The sequence below is a fragment of the Rattus rattus genome, chromosome 12, assembly GCF_011064425.1.
Source record: "Rattus rattus isolate New Zealand chromosome 12, Rrattus_CSIRO_v1, whole genome shotgun sequence".
Classification (NCBI taxonomy): Eukaryota; Metazoa; Chordata; class Mammalia; order Rodentia; family Muridae; genus Rattus; species Rattus rattus.
This window is the reverse complement of record NC_046165.1, coordinates 58,334,248-58,352,382: the sequence shown is the minus strand read 5'-3', so window position 1 is coordinate 58,352,382 and position 18,135 is coordinate 58,334,248. Positions and strand designations below refer to the sequence as shown.

The 18,135-nt window shown below is 45.1% G+C and overlaps 1 protein-coding gene across 1 annotated transcript in view; it reads right to left on the bottom strand.

Moving 5' to 3' along the window:
* Ephx2 (epoxide hydrolase 2) overlaps window positions 1-17,922 on the bottom strand; it is a 43,026-nt gene extending 25,104 nt beyond the window's left edge. The window contains exons 1-6 of the mRNA XM_032917970.1: window positions 17,754-17,922; window positions 10,362-10,446; window positions 6,022-6,181; window positions 3,838-4,028; window positions 3,052-3,174; window positions 1,386-1,454 (exon numbers count right to left, since the gene is read on the bottom strand). Coding sequence (XP_032773861.1) covers window positions 1,386-1,454; window positions 3,052-3,174; window positions 3,838-4,028; window positions 6,022-6,181; window positions 10,362-10,446; window positions 17,754-17,854 — 729 coding nt within the window. The 5' untranslated portion in view covers window positions 17,855-17,922. The remainder of the gene's footprint in view (window positions 1-1,385; window positions 1,455-3,051; window positions 3,175-3,837; window positions 4,029-6,021; window positions 6,182-10,361; window positions 10,447-17,753) is intronic.
* Between the last annotated feature and the right edge of the window lie 213 nt (window positions 17,923-18,135).

The following is an 18,135-nucleotide window of genomic DNA, read 5'->3' as shown; positions in this document are numbered from 1 at the left end:
CTGGGGCTTCCTTATGCAGATGACATTCCCAGCCATTGCTGGGGATAGCCAGACCTTACCTGACCTAGCCACCTCAGCTCAAGACCCAAAGGCTAGGTAACAATATCTGGCACTGTCAATGGCCAATGTGGGTAACACACCAGGCAGTTTTCACAATGATGTGAAAAGATTATGCAGTTGGGAGCAAACAGAATCAAAACAATTTAGTTTCCCCTCCAAAGTGACTTAGTACTGGCGGTGTCTCATAATTTTCAACTGGGAGCCAATTTTCTACAAGACAAATGGTGATGTATAGAATTCTGTGCCTACTTTATGATTGTGTGTGTGTGTGTGTGTGTGTGTGTGTGTGTGTGTGTGTGTGAGAGAGAGAGAGAGAGAGAGAGAGAGAGAGAGAGAGGGAGAGGGAGAGAGGGTGATGGGTGTGAGGGTACATGCATGTGTGACAGCCAGAGGTATCATTCTGTGATAGTCTGAATGAGAATAACTCCCATAGGCCTCTGTTTGATTAATTGGTCTTCAGTAGGTGGAACTACTTGGGAAGAATTAGGAGGTGTGGCCCTGTTGGATGGGTTTGTGCCATTCCCAATGTGCTCCCTCCACCTCCTGCTTGGGGATCAAGATGTGAGCTCTCAACTGCTGCTCTAGCCACCAGCTGTCATGACTTTGCTCAGTTTATGAACCCTAATCCTCTGACATAATAAGCCAAATTAAACTCTTTCTTCTATAAGCTGCCTTGGTCATGATATTTTATCACAACAATAAAAAAATAACTAAGACACATTTCCTAAGAGCAGTCCAATTATTTCTTTGTTTGTTTGTTTGTTTATTTATTTACTTACTTACTATTGATAGATAGAACCTCTCTCACTTGCCGGGAACTCACAAAGGAGGCCATTCTTGCTGGTGAGCGAGTCCCAGGGATCTGTTTGTTTCTGTCTCTCAGTGATCATGATTACAAACACACACCACCATGCCTAGCTTTAGTTTTCACATGAAACTCAGGTCCTCATGCTCGCATAGTGAATGCCTGACTGGCCAGTTGTCTCCCCTCCTCAGACGTTTGTTTCTTAAATATGATTGTTTGCATTGTCCTTTTGGGTGGCTCTACTGGAAAGATGACCATTAAGGCTTCTAATGTCTGCTTTATCCCAGATCCCTGAAACATGCTGGCATGTGTAGACAAGCCTTCCCCTGGTAATAGTAGATGTAGTCACATGACTGAGTCCTGGCCAATCAGAAGTGTATGCTCCACAAGGGCTCCGCCCATTGAGCCTGCTTTGCTTTCTTTAGTTTTCCCATCTGTATGCACATTTGTGGACCGACAACTCGATGATCCTTGTCATTTCACATATCATCTGTGGTCAGAGAGAAGTTGGCTGACTTACCTTCACTGTCACATAGCCATGGCTGACATCATTTGGACTGCACGGGACTGGCAGAGGTGCCTCAGGAAACTGAAAGTACGATGGGTACAATGAAGGACATTGTGAGACCCCAGACATCACCCCTGCCACCGCTCATGAGTGAATCCTGATGCACTTTAAGAATCAACCCAATCTAGATCAGCCATGGCTGGACTCCATCAGCTGCTTCTGTCCATTGGAGCCCTGTGACTGAGTTCTGTCCGATGGAATGCAGATAGCAGTGCATAGCGGCTCTAGTCAAGCCAACAAAACCCACACATGACTCTCTTACAGTCCCTCAACTCCTATCTTCCCACTGGGCAGCCTGTGAGATTTTGGAAGCCCTCAGTGAGTGACAGTAGGTCCTCTGTCATCCCAAGTCCCCGAATGACTGGCAGTGTTCCACAAAGGCCCTGGTGCTGCCAAATAAACATCATATGAGCCAGGAAAACACAAGATTTGTACATCTCTGTGGTTTCAGACCATCCTCCACAGAAGTCCTCAGACGGCCACCAGGCTCAGGCCAGGCATAGCTGCTGCCTCTCTGTGATGCCTCTGTAGGAAGGGATCTCCCTTCAGTCAACTGCAGCCCTACTCTGTGCCTCTCAGTGAGCTGCAGCCCATCTCTGTGACTGCCTTAGACACTCCAGCTCATGTCCTCATTCTCCCCAGTTGGTTTCTGTTGGATGCTCATAAAGCCCTGATTTGATGATGTCACCTTTGTACTATTTGTTCTTTCTCTTGGAAGCCTCACCACAGGGGACAATCTGCTCTGTTAGGGACTCTTTCAGAAACTCCTATTGGCTCCCTTAAATGGGCTTCCCCAAATAATTTCTGCTAGATGTTTTGAGCACCCAATTTGGTGATGTTTTGATATCTATCTTCACCTCTCTCTCTCTCTCTCTCTCTCTCTCTCTCTCTCTCTCTTGGTATTTATTCTTTTACTTTGGCTTGTTTTATTCTTAATAAATTCACTCATTCAAAGACCAAAGTATGGTCATAGTGAATCATTCTCTGGGCAATACACTATACTTCCTCATAACCAATGGGAAGAAAGGAAGGATGAAGAATAGGTATCTAGCTTACTGGGAGGAAGGGACAAACTTAGCAACAGAGGGGATGGATGATTTGATTCAAGTTGACTTCAGTTTCCCCTCTGCTTGTAAGACTTCTGGGTCTAGAGGGAACAGCTAAACTTGGGCACGATTTAATTTATTGTATTAAACAAATGTATTTATTTATTAAAAATGTAAGCTATTATGATATAAGCTGGATTCTGTCTTCCCCTGAAATACATACAATAAATTTCTAGATCCCAGCATCTCCAAATATGAGTGTATTAACTGGATAGACTCTAGTCAGAGCTTCAAAGCTCTGTATCCCCAGTATAGGATTACATGTATGTGCCACCATGCAAGTGCTTGAGATCATATTCAGACCTCATGTTTCCATGTTAGATACATGCCAACTGAGCCATCTTCCAGCCCTAAGTGCCTCTCTCTTGTCTTAGTTTCCTGAGTTGGCAAATGTTGATTTAAACTCCTGCTTACTGTCTGCATAGAAGGAAATAGATAGATGTTGGTCAGGGGTGTGGACTTCCTGAGTCATGGGTGGCAAGGACCCAGACTCTACCCAAACCTAATGTTACCTGTGTCCCTGTGACTTTCTCCAGTTCTCTCAAAGCCGAGGCTGTGTCGCGAACCAGGATGGTAACCATCCCCATGTCACGGGCTGGCTTCAGATTACTTCCAAAGTCATCTAGGAAAACAACCTGGACCCAAACAATATGGATGTCAGCTAGAGGAAGCATCTTGTGTGAAGAGAACTTCAGAAGGAGAACAGGACCAGGGGCAGCTCTAAGAGGATGAAATGAAGAACATGGACCTTCAGGGATGGAGCAGGGGGTTAGGTTCTGATCTGGCATCTTGTGGTGAGGTGGGTCCCACAGGAGGAAGGGATAGCATAGGAAGGAGAGGGACCTTTCCTTTACCCTTTAAGATTAGAGAAGGAGACTGTAATGCAGTGTTTCAGCCTCGTGATTCCTAGGACACTTAATGTACAGAGACAGGAGTCAAGTGGGACATGATGCTTGGACAGGGAGGCGTGGCAGGAGACCACTCCTGATCACTCTTTTGTGGGATGACTCTCAATAGCTTGAGACTTTGTGGCAAAGTCTCTCAGGGTCTCTGTTTCTTCATGAGTAAACATGAGCAGCTGCTCTAACGGCATCTGATTTAACATACAGCCACAGAAGGGCTACAATGGAACATTCTGGACTAAGCTACACGTTAAAAAACATTCCTCCTGATGCAGAAGGAATGGCCTATGACTGTGCTGCAAGACCCAAGTGCACCCCAGTCTGTGAACTCAATGGTTCCCTTTTTGCAAGATCTCTGGAACATTCTTTCCCCCCCGAAAGGGAGTACCTACTAACCTCATTGGGTTTTGCTTTCAGGGTGTCCAGTAAAAACTTGTAGATCTGAGGCTCAGGCTTGATCATCCCGACCTGACAGGACTCTATGAGGAAGTCAAAGTGTTGGCTCAGCTCGCACATCATCTGGGCCAGGATGTCTCTCTTGTCACTGTCGTCCAGCCAGTTGTTGGTGACAATGCATGTTGTGAATCCTGAGTAGGAAGTTACCAGGGATTGGATCAGATATAGAGAGAACTCTGTGTGTTGATACTCTGGGTACCTCCAAGGGGTCCTTGAGGATGGGGAAGTCCCTACTGCAGCTCCTGCTAACTGACTCCAATCTCTACACACACAGCTTTCATTAGAGAAGCTGAGAAAGAACCACATTACCCATCAGCAGCTCCTGGCACAGTCCTGAACATAGCTTTCTGAAGACCAGTATCTCCTCCTTAACGGTGTGAACAACAGCATTTTGACACTATTGCCTCATTTTATAAGGGTGTCTAAGTTTCCTCAGTTCACGTGGTTCTCTCCACTTCCGTGACTGACAGGGAAGACCTACCTATCCCATATTGATAAATGAACATTGCACACACTACTCAGAGCCCACAGTGAAGTCTAATGCTCCTATGTAGTCTATATTAATGAAAACTCTGCCTTTGTTTAAAGACAATGAGGGTCTCGGTGACTACCGTGGTGGGAAGGCAAGAAGGAAATCTGATCCAGAGAAACTCAGTAGCACATGTTGGTTCTTGAGTTTGACATCAGGCAGTTTATTTTAGGCATATTTAAGCAGAGCACAGTGTTGGAAAATGTTTCCTGATGATGATTAATCAATCCCATGTGTAAAACAAAGCATAAGACACGTGTTCATTAAAACTCTTTACAAAGCACATATGGTCTCCTCCGTAAAGATGGGTCTGTTGACTCAGAGCAATGCTCAAGATAAGGACCTAGGGAAAATGACTGAAATAAACACAATAGTCTGGGGAATTCACATGTGGGCTGGCCCTCCAAATACCACGGGTTACCAGGCCGTTAACTACATTCATCCCCAGGGTCTCCAGCGGAAAACAGGTATACATCTTCCTTGGAAGAGAAACATTGCGTGTTTAACATTTCTGGCCTCCCAAGCGCTCATCTGTGAGCATGTGGGCCTCATGCCCTCTACAAAAAACCTTGCCTTGACCACCAGGAACCTCATTCCCATTTCCAAACTGAAGAAACCCAAATAGAGACAGCATCATCTCCTGGCTCTGTCTACCCATTCAGCCATGGCAAGAAAGAGGAGATATTGGAAACAAGACACAGATGAGACAATGGTGAGAGAAGATGTACGGACATGGGATGGGCTACAGCTGCCATGTGACTTGTGTTGGAAATTGAGTTCCTACATTATAGACTTAATGGGCAAATGGCTAACAGAATGACCAGGCCATGGTAGCTCTGCCTTCTCAGGAAGGACGCCTGTGCTTATTGTAAAATAACTGGACCTGCAAGGTGGGGTGTCTTGTCTCTCCATCATTCACGCTCTATTCTGCCCTCTCCTTTTTCCACAGGTGAACTACAGCATGGAAGCCCCATCAGATCAGGCCTCTTGATCTTGTGCTTCCCAGCCTCCAGAACTATAAGGAGCAATACCTATCCTTTATAAACTCTCGGGCCTTGGGGCCTCTGTTATAGCAGCACAGATGGATTGAGTCAGATGCCTTGACCACAGTGGTGTTGTCTCATGTGGATGGTTTCATTGACGCTATGAAGAAGAGGCAGGCACCAAAATAAAATACCTATTAATGGATGGTTTTGACCTTGTGTCTTAGGCCACATGATATCCTTTCAACTCACACCAGCCTATAGGACCATTCTGACACCCAAAGACTGGCACTCTGACACTCCAACACTGGGAAAATCAGAGTTGCTTGAAAGACATGTTTTAAAAACTGTGGCAAAATTTTTGCTCACTTGACTAATTATTGATACTAATCAGTGCCAACGAAAGGGCAGGAGTTTGTTCATAAAGCAGTTATGGTAATTGCTTTATTATATACAATTATGTCATTCCCCCAGGGATCGTAACAGTACAGGGTTGTCTCATGTCTCAAGAAGGCTCCGTGACCTTGAAACAGACTTCATGGTATTCTGACCTCAGCTTCTCGGGGGCTCTGCTGTAGTTGAGCCATGGAACGGACAGTAGAGGACTCTTACCTTTCTTTTTGAGAGCAGCAGCTGCCTGAAGCATGGGGCGGTTGATGCTTCTTGCTGCCATGGCTTGGCTGAATATTTCACTTATGGAGAAATTCTCAGGTAGACTGGCTCCACAGGCTTTGGAGGATTTCCTGCAGCTTTCATCCATGAGTGGTACCCACTGTAAAGCAGACAGATGGGGGTGGGTAGCAGAGTCAGTGGTTACAACCTTGGAGAACGTTTGGCAGCGCCACTAAGTTCAAACGTGTGTGTTCCAACCCCGGAAACATGTTCCCTGAAAGTAATGGATGAATGTACTTGGGCTGCACTAAGATATCAGAAGCTAGGGAACCTGGAAGCGGGGTAAGTTCCTTTCCCACAATTCTGAAATCTGTGAAGACCGAAGTCAAGATGCAGACAGAATGGTGCAGAGCCTAACTAATTCTCTGTGGTCCCTTCCCCAAGGACTCTAACCTCATTCTGAAGGGCTTTACTCTGCTGATTTAGTTACTCCCTGAAGGCCCCACAGCCTAACACGGGCTAGAACCTTAACATATGCAATGGGAACGCAGTCACAGGCACTGAGATGACATCCAGCCTTCAGAGGAACTACACAAATGACTACCAGAGGTTGAATGGAAAAATGTCCTTTCAAAACTGGAACATTGAAGTCTTCATCTTCCGCACCTCAGAATGAGTTTTGGAGACTAGGGCTTTAAAGGTGAGAGTCAGGTTAAATTAGGTCATTGGGATGGACTCGAATTCAATATCTTTTTGGGTATCCTCAGAGGATGAAATCAGAACATAGCGATCTTTAAATAGGGGGGCTTCTGTCCTCCAAGTTTAATCCACAGGGCTGGCTGCACTATTGTTGGGGGATGGAGACTTTGGGAGATACAGGGGGTGGAAGGTCCTTAGGCCATTGGGAGCACATAATTATAGGGGACCGTGGGACATTAGCTTCCCAGCCTCTGTCTCTTAACTGGTTCATAATGTAAGTTGTACTGCCTGAACCAGATGCCCGACACCACAGAACTGTCCTATCTTGGACTGGACTCATACCTGTGAGCTATATAAATATTTTCTTTATATAATTTATTTGCCTTAGGCATTCTATTCTAGAAACCTAAAGCCAATGCACATACATAGAGGGATAGTCACCTAATGATTCAAGGAGAAACTGGCTGTCTGCAAAATGAAACCCCAGAAGAAACCAATCCGTCTGAGATTCTAGTCTATAACTTCTCAGTTTCTGTTTGAGATATTTGGTCTGTGGTTTACTATGGCAGCCTATAGTGGACTAAACATCTGTATTCTACTTAAATGTGTATATTGAAGCCCCCAATTCTCAGTGTATATTATCTGGAGGTGGGGGCTTTAAGAGATGACAGAGTCATGAGAGTGGAGTCCCCATACCTGGAGCTAGTACCTTTATAATAAGACACAGGAGCATTGGGAGCTTGCTTTTTTTTTTTTTTTTTTTTTTTTTTTTTTTTTTTGTCTACTATGAGGCTACAGCAAGAAGAGAACTGACTGAAATCCAGGAAGAGCACCCTCCCTAGATGTCTTGTGTTCTCTAGCTCCTGGAAGAGTGCGAAGTGAATATCTGACAGTTGAGTCACCCAGACTTCTGTAGCATATCTACAACTGCAGCCTAGGCTTTGGCATAGCCTAGCAAGCTCACTGCAGATGGATTATAGCACACACGCCCCACTTCAAAACTATTCAAGAGCATCTCAGACTAAAAGCAGCTACCCAGAAGCTCATCCTTTTAAGCAGGATAGCCACACAGAGTGGGTATATCCATACAGTGGATCCCCGGTGGCTACAAGGATAAGCTATTGCTAATTGCCTGCAATAGCATCTGTGAACAACAAGGCTGAGCAGAAGATGCCAGACAGCGACATCCCCTTGAACAAACACCAACACAGATGAGAACGATGAAAGCTAAGCAGTTGCTTGTGAAAAGGTCACGTCCACAGTCCCGTAGAGGATCCCACTGTGCCCACATGTTTCTTAACCTGGTGCTAAAAACTGTGTTCAGTTTGGAAACTTTGCCCTACGCTGTGTGCACCCTTCTGTTTTCACACTACAAATAAATGGAGTTAAGAGACAAAGCTCACTTCTGAGCCGATAGTTTTTTGTCGCTCTGAGACAGATTGGGTCATCTGAGAAGGAACCTCAGTAAGAAAATCCCTCCATTGTGTTGGCCTGCGTGTAAATCTGTGTGGCATTGTTTGGATTAATGATTGACATGAGAGAGTCCTGCTCACTGTAGGCAATGCCGCCCCTGGGCAGGTGGTCCTGGACACTGCAGGAAAGGTAGCGACACATAAGCCCTGCGAGCAAGGCGGCAAGCGGCACTCCTTCACGGTCTCTGCTCCGGTTTCCACTTCCAGGTGTTTTAGTTTCCGCTCTGACTTTTCCTCAGTCATGAACTGTGACCTGTAAGCCAAATAAATCCTTCTCCTCCCAAGTTGCTTTTGGTCATGCACTTCTCACAGTAATAGAAAGCAAACTAGAACAGCTTCCTAATATAATTAAAAAAAAAAAAAGACAATTCAAGTTTTAGGCATGTTTATCCCGGTGTAATTAGGGTTCTCAGATTTCTAATCCAGAGAATTTCTACAGTAACGGAACTTGCTCAGGAGGCTGAATCAGATGCGGGTCATGAGGCTGCTTATTGGAAATTCATTCCAAAACCATCCCTGCAGCCCTGAAAATACATGGTGCCCCGCACTGTCCTGAGAGGTGCTGCCGAAGGCACTCTTCTCGGTTGTAGCTGCAGAGATAGTTGCTTCCCGTGGCATTGGCACAACCGCCCTTCACTACCGTGTGTGTGTGTGTGTGTGGGTGTGTGTGTGTGTGTGCAGTGTGCATGTATAATAAAGTAACTCAATGTTCTCAGCAATACCACATATGGGTGAGACTTTTCTTTCTCTTTTTAAATTTTATTTTATTATTATTAATTTAAAAGTTAGCAAAAAGGTAATGGATTTCTTCATGGGATTTTCATAATGCTTTGTGTGTAGTTTTTAACTGTGTTTTGAGAATGTTGTAAAAGAGTATTGGATTTATAGCATGTTCATCCCTCCCTGTTACTCCTCCAACGCTTCCTGTGTTTCCTCTATTCCCTCTAATTTAGTGTAGTTTATGTGTATGTATGCATGTGCACAGACATGTGTGTGTGTGTATGTATGTATGACCACCAGGGATTGGATAATCAATTAAGTGGCTCCTCCCTAGGGAACTGACTCTTGCTCTCAGCAGTCATTAATTGTCTATAGTTCTTCACCTTGGGATGGGGGTTCTGTGAGATTTCCTCCATCCGTGTTGTCATAGCAATTGATGCTATCATCGGGATGGTTTTCTTTAGGCAGCCATATTGAGATTTCATGTCCCATATAGGAGACACTGTCTTTGGCAGACATCCTGATCTTTACTGTCTCTTATGATTTTTCTTTTTACCAAGATGGTCCCCAGGTTCTCTGATAGAGTAATAAGTGTCTACAATAATACAACTCCTCTCTCTCTCTCTTGTTTTTAAAGATTTATTTATTTAATGGATGTGAGTACACTGTAGCTGTCTTAGAAACACCAGAAGAGGGCATCAGATCTCATTACAGACAGTTGTGAGCCACCATGTGGTTGCTGGGGAATTGAACTCAGGACCTCTGGAAGAGCAGTCAGTGCTCTTAACCACTGAGCCATCTCTCCAGCCCCAATAATACAACTTTTCAACAAGTAGATTTAAAAAGAACTGTGGGCTTATAAACAAATTCTTTGTGGACACACTAACTGTAAGTTCACAATTATGAATACTATGACTAGCTGATTAAAAAATAACCGAGAATTTAGTACCAGGAACAATGTTTAGTGGCAGTGACTGAGTGAAATGCACAACACTAAGCATTCCTAGGCTTCACAACCACTCATTCATGGGTGGGTGATATCACCCCATTTTACAGACAGCAAAATGGAGGTTTTGGAAAGTTAAGTAACTTGTTGTGGTCTTGATCTGTAAGCAGGTCCTATAAATTCAAACCCCAGTCCTTAACTCCAAAGCTCCTACTCTGTAGTTATTGAGTTAATTGAGTGGCCCTGTCCTGAAGTAACTACTCTTGTCATAATTTCTTGTCACAGTTCTTCAAAGCCTGAAAAGTCCCTCAGGTTGCCTCAGACAGACAACGACCCAGTTCTAAACCCACCTTCCAGTCTTGCTACTTTGTTAGTCATAGGGGATTGAGGTGGGGCTGCAGGAGTCAAGAAGACATGATCATGTCCACAGGGAGTCGAAGGGCAGGGCATAAATGTAATGATTCAAAGAACCTCCCCAAGGGGTCCACACAGTGTCCCCTCACCTGGGAAAATGTGATCTTCCCTTTCATGAGTTGCTCAGTGGGTCCCTCTGGGAATTTCATCTGGAAAGCGCCAAGTAGGAAGTCTCTGGAAGATATAAGAAGCAGTTATCTGATGGCTACATCATGTGTCCCAGGGTAGGGACAGACGGTGGCCATTGATATTTGTAGACAACCTCTTGGATAAGGATGGGTAGATCTAAGCCAAGGTCAAGTTTGTCCACATATAGCCATTTTTAGCTCACACTTTGAAAAAGGCACAATTCTTTTCCTGGTACTTATTATGCATATATAGTCCCATTTTATCTTAATCTGTAATTTCTAAAAACATTTCCTGTGTTAGGGACTGAAATATCTCTCCTTCACAATTCCTACACGGAAGTTTTTCTTTCCAGTACTTCACAATGGGGCTATATTTGGAGATGGACTCCTTAAAGTGATAATGAAGTTAATGAGACCTCTGGGGCTGGTCCTAATTTACCATGATTGGCACTATAATGAAAAGAGGCAACTTAGACACAGGCACACACAGAGCTCAGAGCATTCTTGGACATACAGAGAAGATGCTATCCTCAAGCCAAGGAGAGACTCATTGGAGGCAACCATCTGTCACAAATTTAGTGTGCTATGTTAGAAGAAGACTATGGCTTCTGGAACTGAAGAATCAGATCTGATTACTAAGAGGCAAGAATCACTGTAATTAAATCGTCTGGGAGGTATTTCATCAGGGTCAGCACACAGAAGCTGTGGTTGGGGCCAGCGGGAGGGCACGGCTGTGTCTCAAACTGGCAGACAAACTTGGTAATGTTTAAGAGCCTCTCCAATGGTGTTAGTTTTGATGACATGGGAGCAGCTGGATCTTGGCACTGTGTGACGGGGTCAGCAGGGAGGCTAGCCTCAGTTGTAGTGAAGACACCAGTAGATTAGGTGTGCCAGGACCATGGTACATCTACCTAGGACAGTGACAGCTATGGAGGAGAGCCAGAGTGAGCCTTTGAGACCAACTGTGCATGCTGCAGCTGGCAGCACTGGAGACATAGTCTTTAAGCCCTTGGAGTGCAGGAGATCATGAGTGAATCCCAGAAGGCCAGACACTGAGCTGGTTACACTGCTGGAGTTGGGCTCTGATTGTAACTGTACTCTGGTGCTTCTCCCTTGGAACAAGAAAGGATGTAACTTGTTTTTAACTTTATAGGAGCTCACAGGTGAGACTGAAAGATAAAAGTTTTAAAGTTGCCCCCCCTAGACACAAAGTTTAGAGCAGAAAAAAAAAAAAAAAAAAAAAAAAAAAAAAAAAAAAAAAAAAAACAGGTTAGGCCCCAGAATTGTATGTTCCAAAAAGCCTCTCCTAGGGCTACAGAATGGATAATTACATTGGCCAGCTCAACAGCTTTCTCCCAGAAACTAGCTGACCATAAATCTTAGAGAACAATCTTGAGAAGCAAGAAACAACTTCTCCTAGGAACTAGCGGACCATGAAGTTAAACAATCTGAGAAGTAGGAGACAGCTTCTCCTAGGAAACAATCTTGGGGGACAGAGAGTTCTTCCTTATGATTTTTCACTGTTATTCTATGACGCCATCCCTGCCCCCTCGGGTTGTGGTTTCTCCCTTTAAATACCTCTTCTCCAAGCCTCTCGGGGTCGAACTCCTCTGCCCCTGCGTGGGATACGAGTCTCGACCCCAGTGCACTGGTTGCTATCGATAAACCTCATGTGATTACAACAAGGACGGTCTTGTGTGAGTTCTTGGGGGGTTGTGTCATCCCGAGACTTGAGTGAGGGTCTCCCCACTCCAGGGGTCTTTCAAGACTTCCTGTCTTTAAAGAGATCTTGCACTTTTATGTGTTGAAATTTTTAAAGACAATAGGACTTCTAAAACTCAGACTGTATTTTATGCTGTAATATGAACACGGAGACCTTGGGTACAAGTAATAAAATGGGTATTGCTTAAAGGGACATGCTTGTGTGTGAATGCTGACATGGGGAAGACTGTCCTGTCATAGTTGTTATTATTTTTTGTCAAATCGGCACACATCAAGGCTCATCTGGGAAGAGAGCATTTCGTTGAGGAGCTGCCTCCATCAGACTGACTTGCCGCCATGTCTAAGGGGCATTTTCTTCATTTTTGACTGATGTGGGAGCCATCGCTGGGTTGTATAACAAAGGCAGCTGAGAAATAGCCAGGAATAGCAAGCCAATAAGCATCATTCTGCCACTGTTTCTGTTCCAGTTCCTGCCTCTAGGTTCTTCCTGCTCTGGAGTTCTTGCCCAGGCTTCCCTAGAGGAACTGCAGCCTGTCAGCCAAACATACTCTTTGCTCCCCAAGTTGCTTCCTGCTACTGTGTTCATCACAGCAAAAGAAAAGCAAACCAGGACATGAACTTTGCTGAAGGCTGGACTTCCCCGCTCCTGGAATACGCTCTTGCTAAGCCAGTGGTCTGCACTCTTCCTCAACGCTGAGGAAGGGACCACCTTGCCTACTATCAGCTGCAACTGCCAGGCCCATTGCAACTATTCACCATCCCTAGGTGTGAGAACAACCATCTCCTACTTCAGTAGTTTGTTTCTGACTATAATGAAGCTTTTGTTGTTATTGTTGTTGTTGCTACAGCCTAACCCTCTCTCAGGTAAAATCAATTCTGTGCATCTATAGAAAAGCATGTGTGGCCTCGACCAACTTCGTTGTGTTAGTGACGGCTCTGCTCCGCTTGTGCCAACGGCGCTTTCTGAACAATCACAGTAAGGTACGAATGACATCAAATTCACACATTTTCAATCTGTCATCTAACAATTCGTAGTGATCTTAGGGCAATGCGAATATCACCTTTGTCCAGTGTCATCTGTGTCGTGAGATTCCTCAGGCCCTTTTAGCAGTCACCCTGCAGTTTTAAGAATCCAACTGCAGTTGGATGCCAGAAGCTTTCATTAGATGTCTAAGGTGTTTGAGGCTTGGGCTACAATCTGTGATGTAAAGGATGGGGAGAATAACAACCCCATCCTTAGGCAATGCAGTGATTGGTAAGCAGATAGCTGTAGTGTGTGACTGAGATGGAGAAACTAAGGAAATTACCTTTTCTGCCTGGGAAATGGAGAATGGTTAAAGAAGAGTGAACAAGACCAGCATGACTGCAATAGGACACTGCAAGGGCAGGCAGGGCGTGTTTTAAAGTAAAAGCGATAACAAGACTATTCTTGCCATTGGAAAACACGAGCTCTAATTTTTATTGCACTTATTTATGTGTACGTATGCATACATGCAACAAGTCCTACATGGTATGGATGTGACATGATTCCTGCCCCTGAAACAGAGTCAGGAGGATGTGGATACACACACACACACACACACACACACACACACACACACACACACACACACACACACACACACACACATGTTCTTGTGGGAAATATTCTTTCTGCCAAAGATATCAGGAAATATCCTGCCTGCCAAGGTTATCAGGGAATGTGCTCTCTGCCAACTTTGATGACTCCAAGATAATCAGAGACAGCATGAATCTGAGAGGTGAGGGTGTGTCTATGTCCTAAGGAAAAATGGTAAATGCTGGGACCTTCAGGATAGCCCTTAAGGCTATTGGAGAGAACTCTGAAAACATGAGTTTAAAAATATACAATTTCTCAAGAATGCAAAATATAAGGATACAGTATGAATAATATGAGGGGCTTCCTGGACCTAAATGAACAAAGGCAGCTGCACTATGAGCCAGTGTGAAAGATAATAAGGAAGGAGACAAAAAGACTTGGAGGGTGGTGAAGGCAGGGCAAGATCCCACACAGCTAAGTTTAATGTTTGTGCTTACAAAGGCAGGCAGATCTCTGAATTCATCTGCAATGCTAAAAAATGTGCTTGCCCTCTCTTTCTAAGAATCAAAGGGCTGGGGTCATAGAATGCTGATTTGTGGGATAATCAAAAGGGAACTTGGAGTAAACGACTGAATTTATATGTAAATAAAAGACTGGTCAGAAAGCTGAGCTATCTGGATGAGCTGTCTGGAGATGTCTAGAAAGCCACCTTGAGCAGAACACTGGTTGTCAGCTTGTATCCACATTTGACTTTGAGTCATTCTCTTCAACATCCCTTGCTCCTGAACACCCCTTCCTTAGGAACCCTCTCCAAGCTGAGGCTGGTCCTTGGCACACAGGCACACACATGCCACAATGTACACGTATAGGTCAGAGGGCAACTTGAGGGAGTTAGCTCTCTTCCTCTACCACATGGTTCATGGAGACGGAATTCAGGTGTTGTGCAAGCACCTTTGTCAGCCTGGCCATCTTCCCAGCCTCTGAGCACTGTAGTTTAAGAATGCTTCACCTGCAGGGCTGGAGAGATGGTTCAGTGGATAAGAGCACTGACTGCTCTTCCAGAGGTCCTGAGTTCAATTCCCAGCAACCACATGGTGGCTCACAAGCATCTGTAATGGGATCCGATGCCCTCTTCTGGTGTGTCTGAGGACAACTGCAGTGTACTCATATACAACAAATATATTCAGTAAATAAACATTTAAAGAAAAGAATGCTTCAAGAAAAGAAGAGCACTTTCTGCTCTTCCAGAGGACCTGGGTTACATTCAGCAATCACTCTAGTGCCAGAGGATGCAACACCCTCTTCTGCCTCTATGGGTGCCAAGAATACACATTTCACAGTGATACACATATAGACAAAACTACCACACAATACAATAAAAACTAAACACAAATAATGAGAGACACAAGAACATTTCCAGGAACCTTGACCTTTGATCTTTGATCGTATGGGCAGAGCTGTTATGTTTGCAGGCATGATGAAAATGCCCATGCGTGGAAGAGGCTTTTTCTTCACTTTCTGAAACCTACATAATCAGTTTTCACTTCTGATGGGTAAACAAGCTCAGAGTCCTGCACTCTGACCTCCTGAGTTCAGCTCATTTTGCTGTGGACTATTCTATGGCACCTGTGAACAACCCTGACCATAGTCACAGAGGCGCTATGTGAGGTATCATCTAGTGGTATGCTAGCCCAACCAACCAGCCCAACTTGAGACCTATCCCATGGGCAAGCACCTATCCCTAACACTATTTACGATGCTCTGTTATGCTTGCAGACAGGAGCATGTTGTCCTCTGAGAGGCTCCACCCAGCAACTGTCTCAGACAGACACAAACACCCACAGCCAAACAGTGGATGGAGCTTGGGGACTCTTCTAGAAGAACAGGAGGAAGGACTATGGGCCCCAAAGGGGGATAGGAGCTCCCCAGGAAGTCCAACAGAGTAACTAGCCAGGACCCATGGGGCTCTCAGAGTCTGAACCGCCAACCAAAGAGAATACACAGGCTGTACCTCGACCTCCCTGCTCATATGTAGCAGATGTGCAGCTTGGCCTTCATGCAGGCTGCAAACAACTGGGACGGGGCTATCCCAAAAGTTCTTTCTTTTTTTTTTTTTTTTTTTTTTCGGGGCTGGGGACCGAACCCAGGACCTTGCGCTTCCTAGGCAAGCGCTCTACCACTGAGCCAAATCCCCAACCCCCCCAAAAGTTCTTTCTTATACATGGGTTATGCTCTACTAGATGGGATGTCTTGTCTGGCCTCAGTGGGATAGCATCCTCCTAGCATCACAGTGACTTGAAGTGCCAGAGTAGGATACCCAGGGGGCCCCACCTGCGCAGAGAAGGGAAGGGAAGGGGGGAAGGCTTGTGGGAGTGGGGTGACCAGAGGCAGGCAGTGAGTAGGATGTAAAGTGAAAAAAAAGTTAAATTAAATTTTAAAAAGATAAAAAACAAAAACAACAACAAAAACCTGGTATAGCCTCACATGTGCACACATGCATGCATGCACACTTCTTGGAAACTACCTCATCATTCCTTCCTCAGTTTCCCAACCAAATGCATAACTCCTTTTGGGCAAGCACAAGGTAAGTGGCTTTTCACTTTCAAATGTAGTTCCCTGTCAAATTATAATTAGCCACCTCTGACCATTTGAAGGTGGACTTTGTAGCCACTTGTTTATTTGTGTTTCTTAGTATTGAAGTGTTTATTCATCCCCAGACAGAAACTTTTCCAGAACAGTAACCAAGGAAGATACAAAGTCACAATGAGCCAGAGAGGAAGGAAGGTATATTGAGTGTAGGACACTGCTCTCAGAGACACTGAGGCTACCTACTGTGTGATCAAGCAGGAGAGTCAAGCAAGGGACCTGCCAAGCCCCAGGCTCTGCATCTGAAACGGTGCCTGGTCTAGGTGTTGAGCACCCTTTCCGTGGCTCGCATGATTTATATAGTATAAAGGTTAGTCCCTATTGGCCTTTGGTGTCATAAGAATTCAAGAATCATCAAACGAGATAGATCACCAGACCTCAAGCTGGCCTTATGTCTCTTCCCCTCAGTGGTAATTTGAAATTGCCATTCCTTCTTTTCCTTGGGTGATACCAGAGTGACCTTTCATCTTTTTTATTTGTTTAAATAAATATGTTTTCCACCTTTCTTATTATAAAACACGTTTTTTAAACTGAAAGTTTGCAAAATAAAGAGAAAAAAGTAGAAGAAAAATCATACATGAGCTCATATACGATTAGTGATGTCTGGATCTTTTAAAAAATATTTATTTTTATTACGTTTTAAATTGCATGTAGCTGGGCAGTGGTAGCGAACGCCTTTGGTCTCAGCGCTTGGAAGGTAGAGACAAGCGGATGAGTTCGAGGCCAGCCTGGTCTATAAAGCGAGTTCCATGATAGCCAGGGCTATACAGAGAAACTTTTGTCTCAAAACGAAACAGCCTTAAATTGTGTTTGTGTGTCCTTTTTTGCGTATACGTGTCCTAAGAGGCCAGAAGGTGGCGTCAGATACCCGTGAGCCGCCTGACTTGGTTGCTGGGACTCAAACTTCAGCAAGAACACGTTATTAAACCCCAGTCACCTCTCCTGTCCAGTGTCTGGATATTTTGATATATTTATTCCAGACATTTTCTTTAGTCTCCTGCTTCCTCCCAACCGCGTCTGAAACCGAGCTACTACTTTCTGGTATCAGGGAGTGCCTCCCAGGTTCCCATTTCCCTGGGCTGTGGGACATTTCTGTAAACTGCTCTGGCACTAGTTGTCCTGTAACGCTGGCCTTCGATTGAACTTTCTTGTAAACTGAGGCGGGTATTTTAAAGAACTAGTGCAATAGAACTTTTCCTGCAGCAAATAGCCTATTTTCGTAATAGGCCTAATAGTAACGACTCTTTTCGTAACTTTTTTTAAAGCAAAGTTTAATTACTTAGTGTTTAGCAATGCATCTACTCGTGCACGCTGGCATTTTAGTACCAGGCAACGATTTTGATCTTGGCCAGGCTCACCTGGAAAGTAATTTGAAACCTGGGCTGGACGTGTGGACAGGGCTCCGGGCTGGAAACTGATCCCCTTACCTGGGCAGCGCCAGGGCCTCCTCGGTGTGGCGGAGAACCCCGGCTATAGAGGGGAGGGCCAGCACTCCGTCAAGGTCGAACGCGGCCACACGCAGCGCCATGATGGCCCGGGCTGCAGCGCCAAGCTGACACAGACAAGAAGCTGGAAGGCTGTGGCCTAGAGTGGAGGGGATGGCTGGGGGAAACCTAAGATTAGAGCAGCGCCAGGCTCAGCACCGCCCCCTGCCACGCCCCACCACGCCCACTACTGACACTGCCCTGCCTACTGACTGGCTGTCTAGCTGGGAACTTCCTGCTGGTAGTTCCACCAAGTTGGCCTGAATACTTGGCCACTTCCCCCTGCTTAGCCCAAGAACTAGAAACCCTGCCAAGGCTCCCCCAT